This window comes from Leguminivora glycinivorella, chromosome 18, assembly GCF_023078275.1.
Source record: "Leguminivora glycinivorella isolate SPB_JAAS2020 chromosome 18, LegGlyc_1.1, whole genome shotgun sequence".
Taxonomy (NCBI): Eukaryota; Metazoa; Arthropoda; class Insecta; order Lepidoptera; family Tortricidae; genus Leguminivora; species Leguminivora glycinivorella.
In genome coordinates this window covers 3,267,422-3,283,293 of record NC_062988.1, presented here as the reverse complement: position 1 = coordinate 3,283,293, position 15,872 = coordinate 3,267,422, and the positions used below count along the sequence as shown (strand labels likewise).

The following is a 15,872-nucleotide window of genomic DNA, read 5'->3' as shown; positions in this document are numbered from 1 at the left end:
AATTTAATAATTTTATGATTTATACCGGAAAAAAATCTATGAATAACAGTCCGAATTCAGCACATGTCAGCCCACTGAGCCAACGTCAAAATAATCCAGACAAAACCCCAACACAAATTCTTAATCCAATTTTGCGATTAGAAAAATTTCACGACAATCGCCGACCATATGTTTCGGCCGACAGGGGTCATTGTCCCTTTTGAAGACCCATGGACCCTACTCAGCATAATACGGGTATTCTACGCGTTATTGATGACTGCTTATGAAATCGCCGACGGACATGTTTGATGATGTCATTTTATTAGCTCTTTGTGATGTCCATTCAAAAGTAGCCTATTATAGTTGAGTTCATAAATTTTTGAAACGGCTGTTGGCTAAAGCTAATAAACTCGAATTAGTTTGTTTACATAATAAAATTCGGATACTTTTGTTGGGTTATGATTTATATTTCCATCATAAAATAATAAATAAATAACTGTGAAACAAAGTTTTTTTTTTTACATTAGGTAATCGATCACTTGCTATACTTGTCGAAATTGTTAACATTAATAATTCATTATAATGGTTGCTTCGATAGAAATTGTAATGGACAACAAGTGCAACATACAGCATATCAGCTAACATTCATTTAATATTATTTCCTTAATTTTTACCTATCTGTTTAATAAGTTATTATATCTGAAAATAATCGCATAAAAAGAACAAGAAAACCTTGAAATTCCCCAACTCGCGATGGTTCTGACTCCTCAAAGCTGTATTATGTATGCAAAAAGCTCTCAAAGCTATATTTGTTTTCGTGTCTAAAGTAACGTAAAATCTAATTACAGCAAGAAACAAACAGACGGCGGCTAAATTCCTCGTGAAACGACTCGCAGCAAACTTCGCTCCGAACTTCTAAAACGCAGAGATAATTAACTAGAAAAAAAGAAAAAAAAGTAAAGTATCGCGGAGGCGATTATGGATAAAGCTGTGTGCAAAATGACATTGCCCGTAATCGAACCAGACGCATCTGCCCGGCCAATGAGAGCAAAAAATAATATTTTTCCAAAGCTCACGTCAATAATGTCACAACTACGAATTCGTGTTTTTGCCCAAAAGCGAAGCATAATGTAAACACTCGGCGGCACAATGGAAGCACAAAAAAAGTTTTTGTAATTTCGAGTGTCGAGGTTTTGGGGACGTGTTGCGTGTCATCTACAAATGGATGTGGAAAGGTGTGGATTTCCGACTTTTACTTTTACGAGAAATAAATCTTAACTTCTCTTTATAAATAGAATATTTATATAATAAGTGCTAAACTTCAAATCCTCAAAATATATTTGTTACGTAGTTCAACGACCTTCACGTAGAATACTCGCGATAGATAACGCTTATAAGTGTCGACATACGCCGTACACCCCCCTAACAAGAGGACACAAAATCGAAATACCGTGAGCCCCTAGGAGATTCGGCGCCAAAGGGGCTATTTTTATGACTGTCGTACCTACGCACTCGGCCCACTGGGCAAATAGGTGAGCAGATACGGAACACATGTGTTAGAGCGAGACGGTTACATGTCGTGCGTGACGTCGTCTAGTCATAACGGTCGAATGGGCGTGATGTTTCTTACCAACTGAAAGCGGACAAAAATACGAGGAACAATCGATTGACGCTCGGTGGCGAAATGACGTAACTCGAGTTGTGGGGAGCGCGTTGATTACTTCTGTAGTTATAGCTGTATGTTTGCAGCGGCGTATAAATGTGCCTTGTATAGGAATTTGTAGCTATAATGTAGTAATGAGGATTGTACTGTATTTGATTTATTATGAAAACGACAGATATTTTAAGCTGACTAAAACGAAAATCTAATTTAACCAAATGTTGATAGTTATTTAAGCTAACTCTTTGACTTAAAAATTTATAATTTACATAATATTTAAAACCTGTTGCTTTAGGTTATTTTCATGAGCACTACATGCGACTTAGATATTGCTAAAATATAATAGGTATTTGAAATGGTGTCAGAACAGAAAAATACGAAACATTATTAAGTAGTAGGTAACCACGATACAACAGTAAGTACCTACTAGTTTACATCTATAATAAAACTTCTATCTTAAGTCACATGAAAAATACATACCTACCAAAAATAAAACCGCGTCGAAGAAAACTCCACAATCCAACTTACGTCATTTCACCACCCGGCCTCGCTACTATAATTCCCCGTTTACGCGTGAATGCACAGAACATTTGTTGCCTCTTTCACACTCGCGGCTTACCCCATGGGTGGACTATCGCTGTCCTTGTCTCGGATTACCGTCAACTGCTTATGCCATAGGAATTGACGGGTAAGTCCAGAATTTATTAAAATGTTGGGGAATTTTCATCGAAGTGAGTGTGGATGATTTATTTCTAATGTTTCGGTTGTGTTTTATATTATATTAAGAAGTGAAATTGTATTTTTTTGGTAGAAAATGTTTAGGTTATTTTTTATTTGCGTTAAGTTGCAACTGTTACATGCCAAATAATGTATTATACAACAACGTTTAAGTATAATACCTAAATAATAGTCGTAAGCGATGCCTAATGGGTACCTATACAAGTAATTGAAGTTTGATATTTATAAATAAAATAACTTATAAATAACTATAAATCTGCAATATAAAAAATGCACAGTGATTCTAGTTAAATGCAGCAAACATTCAGACAAAAAAATAAGATTTTTTTGTATTAATACTAACAGGTAGTCAGCACTCAGCTACCAACCAAATACTAAATCTATAGCCATAATAACTTTTACCTTTACCAGCCTCTCACCTACTGCAAACTGATAGATCTCAGTTAAACAGAAGACCTACATATACAATACATATATATTGTATCTAGTAAAAATATAGGTTAAATTGTGGCGTAGGCCAGAGGCTGGCAACCTGTCACTGCAATGTCACAGTTTCGTTTTCTTTCAACCCCTTATTTGCCAAGAGTGGCAATGAAGCTTTAGTAGTTTCATGTGTTCTGCCTACCCCTTTATGGGATACAGGCGTGATTGAATGTATGTATGTATGTATGTATCTAGTAACTGAAAATCAAAATAATATATTGTAGACCCGCACTATTCTATTCTAAATATACCAAGTTAGGCTAAACCAGTATTCATTTAAATAGTTTACGCCGGCAGACCTATTTAGCCTAACCGGATAACTGAAGCTACTTCGGGCTCCGAACGTTGAACGCGAAGACAAGTGACTTAGAAACATCTTCTATAAATAGTTTCCTAAAGTTTAGGCATTTTACTAATACTTAGTAACTGTTTATTTAGGAAATTTTGATATAATGATATTGAAATTTTTAACGTTGTCTTATTTTAGAAAGCCTAGCCTAGTCTCAATTTTCGGTCATTAAATGTCATGTGTTGTGTAGTTTGTATTATTATAACTTAGAGTGAATATTATATGGAATAAAGATAAGACACTGGTCATTGATAACTGACCTAAAAACCATTTTCTAAACCGTTTAAGAGCAATTCCCTTAGATTGTACATTTGGATCACGTTTCCGATTTTGATAAAAATTCAAGTCCATGATGCAAGATCCACAAGGTTTCCCAAAATGTCCTATGTAGTTTGTATGATACCTTCCTTTTTTGTTACCAGATTTCTATAGATTTTCGGTATATTGACGCAAATTCTGAGACGAAGACGCATTTCCGGAATTCAAAATGTTCGAATACCCTTGCCAAAGTAATACCTATTATTTATTTTTACGTAAACTGACCATGTATACTTTTTATATATGTAATAGTATCGTTTTTTATATCAACTTAAATTAAAATCCTATAAAAACACTGATCATTCAAAAATAATGTATACCAAATTTAAGCGCCATTAAAGACACGTTGAAATGCGTTCGATCGCACACTGGGCTCTGCAACTCGACACCGCTAAAATAACAAGACTTATCAAACACTATATTTGAATAAACCTAGTTCATTGGTATTTGGTACCCTTTACATTAAATATTGTGTCAGTACAATGAATATTAAAAACAATTCGAACCAAATAAAAACACGTTCGTTCTTTTGCCTTCGATCACACATTAGACTCAGTTACACGACAATGCCAAAACGTCGAACTTGCTTAACAAAAAATTAATATTATAACTAAAAAATCATAATAAATACATTTTATGGTAATTACTTTTTCAATACAATCAATATTACTAATCAAACTAAATCAAGTTGAAATTCCCTATTAGCTGAAAAAATAATTTAATGAGGGACATGTTTTTACGTTCGTTGAAATGCGTTCGATCGCACACTGGGCCCCGCAACTCGACACCGCCAAAACGCTACCGTCGAGCATTTTCGGGGCTTCCGAGCGTAAAGTATATTATGTAACCAGCTTTTGTTTTTACACGCAAAACGGTTGTAAATGAGTGGTGTGGGTTACGGGGAATTATAGTTTTAACTAGCTGGGTGATATTGATATGTTTGATTAAAGGCTTTGTTAGAATAAACATTTGGTGGTGAACCGATTTTATGGTAATTTGATTTAGAGTTGACATTCCGAATTATTTTGTTTTTACTTTGAATATTTTTTTTCAGTTTTGTTATATTTTATGTGGCTCTTTCATAGGTAAAAAACTAAACTAAACCTATATCTAACTAGAACCAAACACACACGACACTACGTCGACAGCCGTATCACTGCCGCAGAAAAAAATGATATCAATAAATCTATAAATAAATCTAAAAAAGCTTTGCCCTTTTTCTGGTCTACCCGAAGCTTCAAAATATTCCAAAATGACACATATTAGTCCACGCATATTAGAAATGAGAATTGATTAGCACGTCTAAACCGATAGACAAAATTGTTTCTAATAACGCTCTAAGCATCATAATAACAGTAATAAACAATCCACTCCATTGCCCACGCCCTCCGTTACGCAGTGTTACTCTTTAATTCACGACATAAGCGACATGGGACCAGAGGGACAGGTTAATTACGAGGGGCTGTTTCATATTCTGTGGCGGCAGAAGATTCGCAAGAAATCATCTGTATGAATGAAAACTCGTGTAGCTTAATCTCTTCAGTAGATTTTCATCGATGAACTTATTTTTTAACCCCCGACGCAAAAACGACGTCTGTCTGTCTGTCTGTTTGTCTGTGTGTGTGTCTGTCTGTGGCATCGTAGCTCCCGAACGAATGAACCGATTTAGATTTAGTTTTTTTTTGTCTGAAAGCTTAATCGGGAGTGTTTTTAGCAATGTTTCATGAAAATCCGTCTACTATGTCGCGGTCGGGGGTTTTTTCAAAATTTTAATTTTGTGGTTAGGTTATTTATGTAATATCTCTGGCAATGGCAGTTGGAGGTCTGCTCTTGAAGTTTGGTTTCGGTGTGTTTTTTTTTTTCGGTGTTACAATAATTTTCAAAAATGCTGCGGCGTAAGATATAAGTCGAGAAAAGTGATATGTGGCTTATGTGCTTCACTGAAAGTAAAATGCTGATGCGTAATGTAAAAGTTGCATCTAAAACTTGATTAGTGCTGAAATGCTGTGTAAACACTTCCAACAAAATGAGTCTAAAATCTTTTAACTTCGAAAAATACACCCAAAAATATTCTCAACCTCCATTTCATTACTCATGCATTTTAAAAAGCCCTTCACCAAATCGCCGACAACAATTTAACATCCATAATGAACCCGACGAGTGCATCAGGGCACTATCCAATCTCGGCGCCCTAAGAGAATGGCAAAAAACCTCCCTAACCGACGCACCCTAACCGCTTTCCACCCGGGAATCGAACAGGGTCTCCGCGGGTTAAGCGTGTACGTTAAAATGTTTATAGATAATACCAATGTAGGTAATAGTAATTCTAATGGGGACGGACCCTCTTACGGAATTCCTATTCAGAGTAATGGCTTTTGTCCGGATATCTTGTATCGGTTTGATGCTGAATGGGCCTGGAAAAGTGTAACGGCTTAATAGAGGGGATTTTCATCAAGCCCACGGTTTTTGTCTGTGAGATTAAAGCGGAGAACCACTGGGGTTTAATCCTGAAAATCGATTCAAATATGGAAAAAACTGTACTGTTGTTACCAACGTGCTATCAATATTCCTTTTTACGAATGATGAATGGCACAAACGCTCACGAAACGTCATAGTAGATATCTATCTCATCCGCTTTTATATGCGACAGAGCCAGCGGTGACGTTTTTAATGCCATTAAAGATGAACGTCAATGCTTTCATCACCTACAATGGACAATGACAGGCTAAAGATGACATGGACAAGCCTACTTAAAAATATGAAAGCAAATATTCCATTCCATAACAATGTGAACCTAAATCTACCTGCGGTTCAATGAAGCATCCGAAAGAATTTTACGTCATATACAAAAAATAACCGAAGCATTTTCTAATACTCGTAAACAAAATGTCGCATTAGCGAAATTGCCCAAAACTGTCAATAATCCGAAGGACCACCGGCGGCTGGATCTCTAACACTATCGCTCGCTAGATGATCTATCGCCATGTCACGTAATGAGCTGCGCGCGCGGCTCACTTGACACCTGTCAACTGTCAACTGACAGATCCAGAACGAACGGGAACAATTTCACTCCAAGTTTAACTTAGACCTTAAAGTGCAGAAGCTAGAATATAAAGTAAGCTCTAAATAACATGTGATAAAAGTTCTTTTGGTTTTGAAAAGAGGAAGTGACGCAGGAACGCCCGCGCATCGAATGATCTATGAGAGCTATCACTGCGAAATATGATACGTTAACTTTTAATTAGATAGAGATTTTATCGGCGTGGATCATATTAATGTTAGTGACGTTTTGTAGGGAAAAGGGAGCTTGAATAAACTAGTTTTAATTGGTATTTAAGAAAGTTTTCGTTTGGTTTGACAAAAGTGTATGATGAACCAACTATGTCACTCTAAAGTTATTTTTTAATGAGGAGGCACACTCAAAGGTTATGACAGATGGCGCCACCTTATTAGTCCATTGCACAAATAAAGAATTGTATACGTGAGAGCGAGAAGAATATATTTTATTTCTCTCTCTCACTTATGAATGACAGTGACATGCCTAGACACTTGCACAGGCGCCGCCTGGCGGGATAAAATGTCAGTGTGCCTCCTCATTATGATAAAACTTGAACTTACTAAGCGTATACATATTTTAACGATGAAAATATTTTGAAATTTGACGGTTTTGCAGACCATTGCCCATCAAACCAAGCAAGATACCAAGATGCCTTCAAAATTAGCAAAATAAACGAAATAATTACACGCAAGGTCGTGAAACGAAAGTGCGATATCGTTTTACGTTACAAAATCGACGACACAAACTTCATACTATTATGAGCTTTTTCTCTATAGTATAAGATTGAATTTTATGTAGATATTTGAAGTATAGTCGTGCCGGTGTCGTGTTACTGCCATGTACGGTAGTTGCCAGATTTCAGGCTTGACTGGCCGTCATTTTCGATATTCGTGACAGCTGTTAATTATTGGACGTGTCAGCTTTGCATCGTAATAATAGTTGAAGCTTGGTAAGGGCTTTTGAAAGTTTATATAGGTGTACTATTATGTTTTGTACGTAAGAAAATTTTAGTTGAAGTTTAGTTCCAAAGTTGTAAGAAACTTGAGTAAAGTTAGATTTTTGAACGTAATAAATGTATTTATTCTACTCAAAATGTGGTTCCCACACATCTAAAAAAGCTTTTTCAATAATTTTAGCCTAACGTCGAATTGGGAAAAATTTTAAACATTAAAAAATAACCCTTTATATTTTTGACTAAAACAATGTAGCGTTCAAAACCACTGTGCACCAAAAACTCAAACTAGCGTAGCCATTAGCGTTCAAAAACTTACGATCAAAGTTGTCTAAAAATATATTTTTTAAATCTCTTTAAAGCCCCCTGCACACGCGGGGTGCGTGGGCACAAAGTTTTAGGCCCGTTTCACACATCAGTGGACACTAATTTGGAGGTCTTGGAGCGAAGGGTCATAAGTATGTGTTTGGTAAAAGTCCGTGTAAAGCAAAAGTATGGCTTATAATTCTTATAAACTATATTTGTGAATAAAGAAAGATAATAGAATATGACTTTAGATTGAATCGTTTTATAAATAATATCTACTCGCCTGATCGACGTAAATATTAAATATAGTGTTATGAAATTATAATAAGTATATAATACGTATTGTTTTAAAATTTTAAATATCCATAGGTAATAATATTATAAATGGGAAAGCGTGTGTGTCTGTTTGTTTGTCCGTCTTTCATGACATCTTTGTCTCTTTCTAACCCCCCACTTCCATTAAATGGGAGGTGGAATTTTGTATGGATCATTCTGCGATTTTCGAATTTAACGCGAGCGAAGCCGCGGGTAAATGTTATAGTAATTAAATACTTTCATAATTGGATGTGAAGATCAACCCAAAAGTAGACACAAGACGCAACATTAATTTTTCTACTTGTCGACTGTAGTCTGTCAATTAGGACACCACAGACTAAACTATAAGTGCTAACTTTTCAGTGTTGGATACTCTATGGCAGTTCCGACTCAATTATAATAAGCTCATTATAGTTGACTTTAGTTAACTGTAATAATTTCAACAATTTCTATACTAATTTGCGATACCTGGCAAATTTTCCTGCATCTGAAACACATTTTTTTTTATCTGTCGCGTTATCGGCCAATCACAGACGGTTATTACAAACAATTGGTTGCTAGGTAATTCGATGTTGATACAACGGTGAACGACTCTATTAACATTAATTTTAAGGGTCTATATTAATTCGCATAACTGAATACTCCTAATATGAATTGGCATACCGTTTATTACGCATAACGTTTAATACGCATATCATTATTTCGCATAACAGATTTCGTATAATGCTAATAAGCATAATGTAAATTGCTATAACGATGAATTGGTATAAGTATAATAAGCATAACTTTGTTTCGTAGAATGTTTAAATGGCATACAAGAAAATTATATTTTCACCACACTAACGGGTAACGGCTTACTTTTCTGTTCGAAAATAGAATTTTAACTTGATATCTTAAGCTAGCTGATAGAATTTTACCTATAAATGATGATTTTGAATCATAAATATTGAAGAAATCGATGGATTTGATTTAGTTTGATGTTTTATAGTCAGTAGTAGGGGTGGTGAAAAATTTTGTAATTCAAACTCAGTGGTAATGTATAACGTGCCGTACGAAGGTTAATGTGCATTGAAACCCTCGCAAGTCTCGCAACGCTCAAGATTCCACTTTTTGAACCACTCACTACGCTCGCGATTCAATATTGGAATTGCACCTCTTCATGTGTCTTTTCAGAACATCCTTATATCATAAGTACTGGCCACCGCTCTTACGCTTACCGCACTGGAGTTCTGAAAAGAAGATGCGCTTCGCCACTCTGCTTTCTCTCTATTTTCTGAAGAACACTTATGAAAAACGAAAAAAATTAATAAGTAATGTATAAATAAAATAAAGACTCCTTAGCTCAAATAATCTTTTTTAATTTAAGATTAGCAGTTAAGTTCATAAATGCATGTATGTTTCTTAAAAATAAACAGTTTTTTTTAAATAATGCAAACATTGTAAAACATAGAAGAAATTGACCAGTTACATTTGCCCCCCACTCGAGATTTGCCCCGCTGTACCTTACTTACCCCTATTTTTTTCATGCTTAATAAGTGAGATAGTATAAAATTAAACACTCAAAATCGAGCGCTCGAAATTGGAAAATCAGCCCCCGATTGATCCAATCGCTTGCTCCATACAGTTAGTAAGTATGGCAATTCATTTTAGGATAATTAAAGTTATACGAAATAATAGTATGCAAATTTCAATTATGCAGATTCATTGTTATGCGAAATAAGAATTATGCATTTTTAATATTATGCTTATTCAATGTTACGAACAATTATGTTATGCCAAATCTGTTATGCCAATTCAAATTATGCGAATTAATGATAGGCGAAATATAGGGCACCTTAATTTTAACTTGCATGAATGATGATATTTCCGTCCATTGATGATGAAGATGATGACTCGTAGAAAAAGTATTGTATACAATAGTGATATAATTAAGCTTTTCACTTTCGTACCGTACTATTAGGCCACTCAGCAAGCTTCTTGGCCTAAACATGGTACTCGACTGAAAAGCTTTGTATTATATCACGATTGTATAAAATACTATTTACATATTTATCTCTCACATGTATGAAATTTAAATATTATCAAATTGAAAATAGTGGACAACGGTTAAACGTTAAACCGATACACAAAACCAATTAGTTAACAATTCCACAAAAAAACGAACGGCTGCGTGCATTCTTGCGTATGATGGCAGAAGAATTAGCCCCTTTGCTCAAATAATGACATCTGAGCAAATACGATCACAGATAAAAGAAACTACAACACGTGCTCTTTTAAATTGTATAATTTGATTTGCGATTTTTCTGTGAACTTTTCTATTTTATTCTGGAATAGTAAGAAACACATGCTGAATGTATTAGCAATTTAGTAGTGGTTCGTTTTGGATGCAAGATATTTTAGTGGTATAATTTTCAATTTCAATTATTCTAAATGAATTGCAGAACTCTTAAATAAGTATGACTCTTTTGACAGAAATTAAAAAGCTATCGAAAACAAAGGAATTCAATTTCAAACATGTCATTGACCACTCATTCAATAGCCGTCGATCAAAATTTAAAAAATAGAATCTATTAACTTCTATTCCACGTCTCCGACACCTGACCGCATTCGATAAAAAATCATGAAATAGAAAAATAAATCCTTTAAAATTCGAACACGAACGCTTTAATCTTGCCAGCCTATCTGATTGGCCAGGGAGCTGTCAGAAACAGAATTTGTGTTTTAAATGCACCTCTCCTATTGGCCGGATTCGAAATTCGAAATGTGTTTGGCGTTTAGAATAGAAGGTCTTTTTTTGTCATGCTATCTGATTGGGGAAGGATTTAAATCCATAATTGGTTTTCCAATCGCTTATTAGGATACTAGAGAGTGCGTTGCGTATGAAATTGGGATCTAAAATGACCTTTACGGCGCCGCGTAGCGTGAAACTGGTTCTTTTTTGTGTAATTCGGTAGCTATATACGTATTCCCACGAGGTTTTTATGTGTATTATAAATATGGCATCGATATGAAACCTGAATAACTAAGCTTTGATGATTAGATTTTTTGTTGATTTTTTTTCTGCAATTTATACCAGCGATTATGATGTGGCTCTCTTATGATCTCAATTTGTGGGAAATGATTTTTTGCTTCATTAATTTTAGCGATATTTTTGAGTAATAATAATTTGAATATGGAACAAAGCAAAAAAGCCTACACCTTTCACTGTTTACACCAACTACTCCACCAACATCCATTACTACATCTCTTTTCTTTTTGCAATCGGTTAAAAACTGACCCGCCAGGCAAATCTGTTTTCAGCGCACATTACCTTCCATTAGCGTAACACGGGATTACTGCATTACGGCCCGACTGTACCGAGCCGCTTAAATGCGCGACTGTACCTCCACGTTCGGGAAATTTTGTTTATATTTTGCAGGTTTTTGACGTTTTATTGCACAGTGGTTGTGATGGCGAGACGAGATTGGATAAAAAATGTGAATTATGAGTAATATTAAAATTAGAAAACTTAAAAAAGACAAACTATTTACTTACTTTTATAGTTTTTCTTTTTAGTTCAGTTGGTTCGATTAAACAAGTCTAATAAGTGGCTTATAAGAAAATATTTTTATAAGAAAATAAAACAGCACATTTTTTTTAACGTAGAAAATTATTGTATAACAAATATTATATCACAGATCAACTTTTAAGATGAAATTAGGACGGGAAATTCTTGTACACGTAATATGTATTTGTGTGTAGTATTAAAAAATAAGAATCTTGTCAAACCAAGTAGTTTAGATATTACATTAAAAATACCAGTTACCACAACGTATAACGTTACATAAACACTTCTGCTTTTATTTTAGCAACCTCACTATACTAACAAAAAACCGGAATTTCACCACAAAGAAAACACATACGCAATTTTGTATGCGCGGCCCCCAGTCTATTTCAGCGTTACCATTGGCAACAAGAAAACAGATATTATATCCGTACCTACATATACATAGTTGCAGGGTTGCCAGATGCGAACTTCAAATATGTGGAAAACTAGATTTTTAGTAACTAAGTAAATATTTTTTCTTTAGATTATATCCTACCGACGTTTCGAAGCGTTATTTTTGTGTTTTTGAAAAAGTTTGTGAAAAAATTCCATATTGATCAAGTCCGGTTAAAGTAAATGACAATATGTGAAAAAAAAAGTAGTAGTAGTACTTTTGTGTATTTTTTAAACATATTTCAAAAGTTGTACAAAGATCAAAAAAGATATTACTAAACCCGTACATTTTTTAATACACAACGATATATCACACGTTGGGGTTGGAATGAAAAAAAATAAGCCCCCACTTTAAAAAGAAACATTTTTTTCCACACACTTTGTTGGCATTTAACGGTTACTGAGATTATCCGCGGACGGACGGACGGACGGACGGACGGACGGACGGACGGACGGACGGACGGACGGACGGACGGACGGACGGACAGACAAAGGCGAACTTATCCCATTAAGGGATTTCTTCCAGTTAACCTAAGAAAAATTACGACTTTTTAGTGAATTTGACCTGATTACAATTTTTTGCAATAATAGAAGTTAAAATTAAACGCACACAAAGTACTTCGAAATACCCAGGAAAACAAAACAGTTCTTGCATAAATACTTTTTAATTCAAAAACTATGAAAAGAAAAAACAATAAAAAAACTATTATTGATACATTTACAAATTATTTTTATATTTATTTATACCTAAAGATAGTTAAGATTCTCCTGAACAACATCCGACTTTAAAATTTAAGTCTTGGTATTCTATGCATACTATTACTATAAAAAAAAACAAAACACTGAAATACCACCATCTGGGAACCCTAGTTACGTGTTAAAATAGGCATGTACATTTGTGTGGGTCGGTTTTTAACGCATGCGTGCTTTTTCCGAAAGTAGATAGATATTGGGGTTTGGGAGGTGGGTGGGGTCTAATCTGCCCCTTTGAGGGCCCGATTGGAATTTAGTAATCATATTAGATTTTAAATTACACGTGTTTTGAAGTTAAGGGGTCGCAATTTGTTTCATATTAGAATAGTGTGGATGGGAGGGACGGTTAGTTATCTATGTGTTCGTTATTTCGTGTGTGATATTTTGTAAGATTTTCGTAGATACATTTTTAAAAATCGCAATAAAAACAAACGAGATTCTATGAAAATTCAATTAGGTTCGAACTTTGAGAAACTTATCTGTGACTGTGACATAACTTCACTTATATAAGTGCTACTCTTTTGAAGATTTCAAGGACGAAGTGTTTTTTTGACTAGCCACTTTAACAATTTGTACTAGAATTACTTTTTATTAAAGCTATACGACATACAAAAAAATTACACTTCTATCTGTCACCGTGCAAGAAGAAAGATATCGTATTTTTTTACCTGATAGATAGCTTTAACTAGAGAAACAGGTCCTTAACAAATTATTAGCAAAAAAGAAGTTACTAACTTTATTTTTCCTTCAGGTCTCCTCAATAAACCGAGTGCTTCGCAACCTAGCATCGCAGAAGGAGCAAGCTGCGTCAGCGCAAAACGACAGTGTATACGAGAAGCTACGAATGTTCAACGGACAGGCGGCGACGGGCTGGTGGTACCCTGGGCTCCCTGCGCCCGCGCCGACGTTGCCGGCGCCGCTGCCGCCGCAGCTCAACCGGCCGAGCAGTGAGGAGCATAAGAGAGGTAGGACACTAGACCTGTCTGGACTGGACCCCCCCCCCCCTCGGAGCCCAGGTTGGCCATACCACCACCAGACCGTTGGTAGACCACGTAACCCCCCTGAGGCCTGTGCCTTTACCACATGACCCTCCTTCCCCCTCCCTGGGCACAAAGCTGGATCCGCGCTTGGTAGACTGTTAGAAAGGGTGCACAGGATACCATGATTTAAACAGATTTTGAGAGTAAGAAATACTCTCGCAACTTAACTAGTGAGGTAGATTTTCCATGGTTTCTTTGTGTAAAATCTTTGTACATATTCCAAAATTTGGCTCGAATGGTTCTTAATTCAAAAGCGAAACAATTGCTCCTGGGACTCAGGAGGTTCAGTCACGAGTAGCAAAAAAGCATTTTTTTTTTCTATTCCCCTCCACTTTTTATATAATTCAAACTTACCGTTTCTTTTTGTTCTTCATTCTAATAAGAAAAATGTTTCATTTTTCGTACATACTGCCTTGTCAAAACTTCTTGAAATGTAGCAATGTTTGAATGTACCTAGTGCCAGTAAAACTACTTCATTTATAGGTACTATAACAAGACCAACTGACGTACTTAGAGCACATAGTCAATTTGTAAGTAATATAAAGCTACACTGACCCTTCTCACCTCCATTGTTCCAAGTTGTACCGATTTCAGACCGAGTTTAGTCGTTAATGTACCGTGAAGACAGCTCTCAGACGCGTCGACATTATCTAATATGAATGTACAGGACGTAGCCAAATGCACAAACGCTTACGGTAATAACTGTGCGTTTCTCCAGAAACTTCCTGCCCCGCACAGCTAAACTGTGGAATGAATTGTCGCCTGCGGTATTTCCGGACCGATACGACCTTCAAATCTTCAAGAAAAGAGCGTACACCCATCTTAAAGGCCGGCAACGCACCTCTAACACCTCTGGTGTTTCGGGTGTCCATGGGCGGCGGTGATCGCTTACCATCAGGCGACCTGTCTGCTCGTTTGCCTCCTATCCCATAAAAAAAAAAAAAAAAAACCGCTATCGTAGTCTATCTTTATCGCTCTTCCGTATCGCGACAGAGCCAGACGGCGTTTCAAGCGGCCTCTAGCGTCAACGATTGTCATTTCGGCTAGAGTGCTGAGAGGTCTCGCAGTGTAATGTAATAAATGCGGAGCCCGGGTTGTAACCGTAGGTATCTCACGGACTGATTACTGTACTATGGCTATTATTTATTAAAATAGATCGTTGTCAAATTTTTATAGCCTTTGTCCTTTATTGTAACGTGTAAATATAATGTATAAACTATAAAGTGGAAAGTAGATGAAGCGTAGAAGCTACCGGCCTTGTGTTTTGCACGAATTATCGCATACAAAGCCTTTATTTGCTAGGAAAAAAGCTAAAATGTTTCTTTCTTTCCGTTTATTTGATTCAAATGGAAGCTATTTTTATGGCATACAAATTTATCGTCACCTAAATTCATAGCCAAATTCTCCAGCAGTTTGTGTTAGTGAATAATCCTTTCTGAACATCTATTTATGTAACAGGAAAACGCAAAAGTCCCTTTGATGTAGACTTTTCCCTAAAGATTTACAAAGCCTATTTCGCAAACGGAAACGGAACTAAGTCAAAACTTTCGCGTCAAAAATAAAACGGGTTTTATACTGCGCGTGGAACTTACGAAATATTAAAGATGCCTTTCGGTCTAAACAACGCCCCCGGTTCTTAGGGGGAACTTCAGACTTGTGGAGATTATACCGTTGCCTCTTTTGTGTTTTATGTGTACTGGTAAATAGGTATATGCTTGTTATGACTTCAAAAACAATGTCTTGGGAGGAATCGGCATGGAAATACTTGTAAGGATTTAGTCTGTTAAGCGAAAGAAGGTACCTAATACAATACAGTATAAGTAAAGCACCTATAAGTTACGTAATTGTATTCTTTGCAAATAATAGAAGATACAGATAGCACGTGATAGACCATTAAGTTCCATTTAAGGTTACTTATCTTTGAAATGATTAGTAAAACTAG

General features: G+C 35.8%; 1 protein-coding gene across 6 annotated transcripts in view; it reads left to right on the top strand.

The window, feature by feature from the left end:
* LOC125235999 (paired box protein Pax-6) overlaps positions 1-15,872 on the top strand; it is an 82,143-nt gene that overhangs the window by 25,171 nt on the left and 41,100 nt on the right. For all 6 annotated transcript variants that reach the window (XM_048142677.1, XM_048142680.1, XM_048142679.1 and 3 more), the window contains exon 4: positions 13,642-13,855. In XM_048142677.1, coding sequence (XP_047998634.1) covers positions 13,642-13,855 — 214 coding nt within the window. The remainder of the gene's footprint in view (positions 1-13,641; positions 13,856-15,872) is intronic.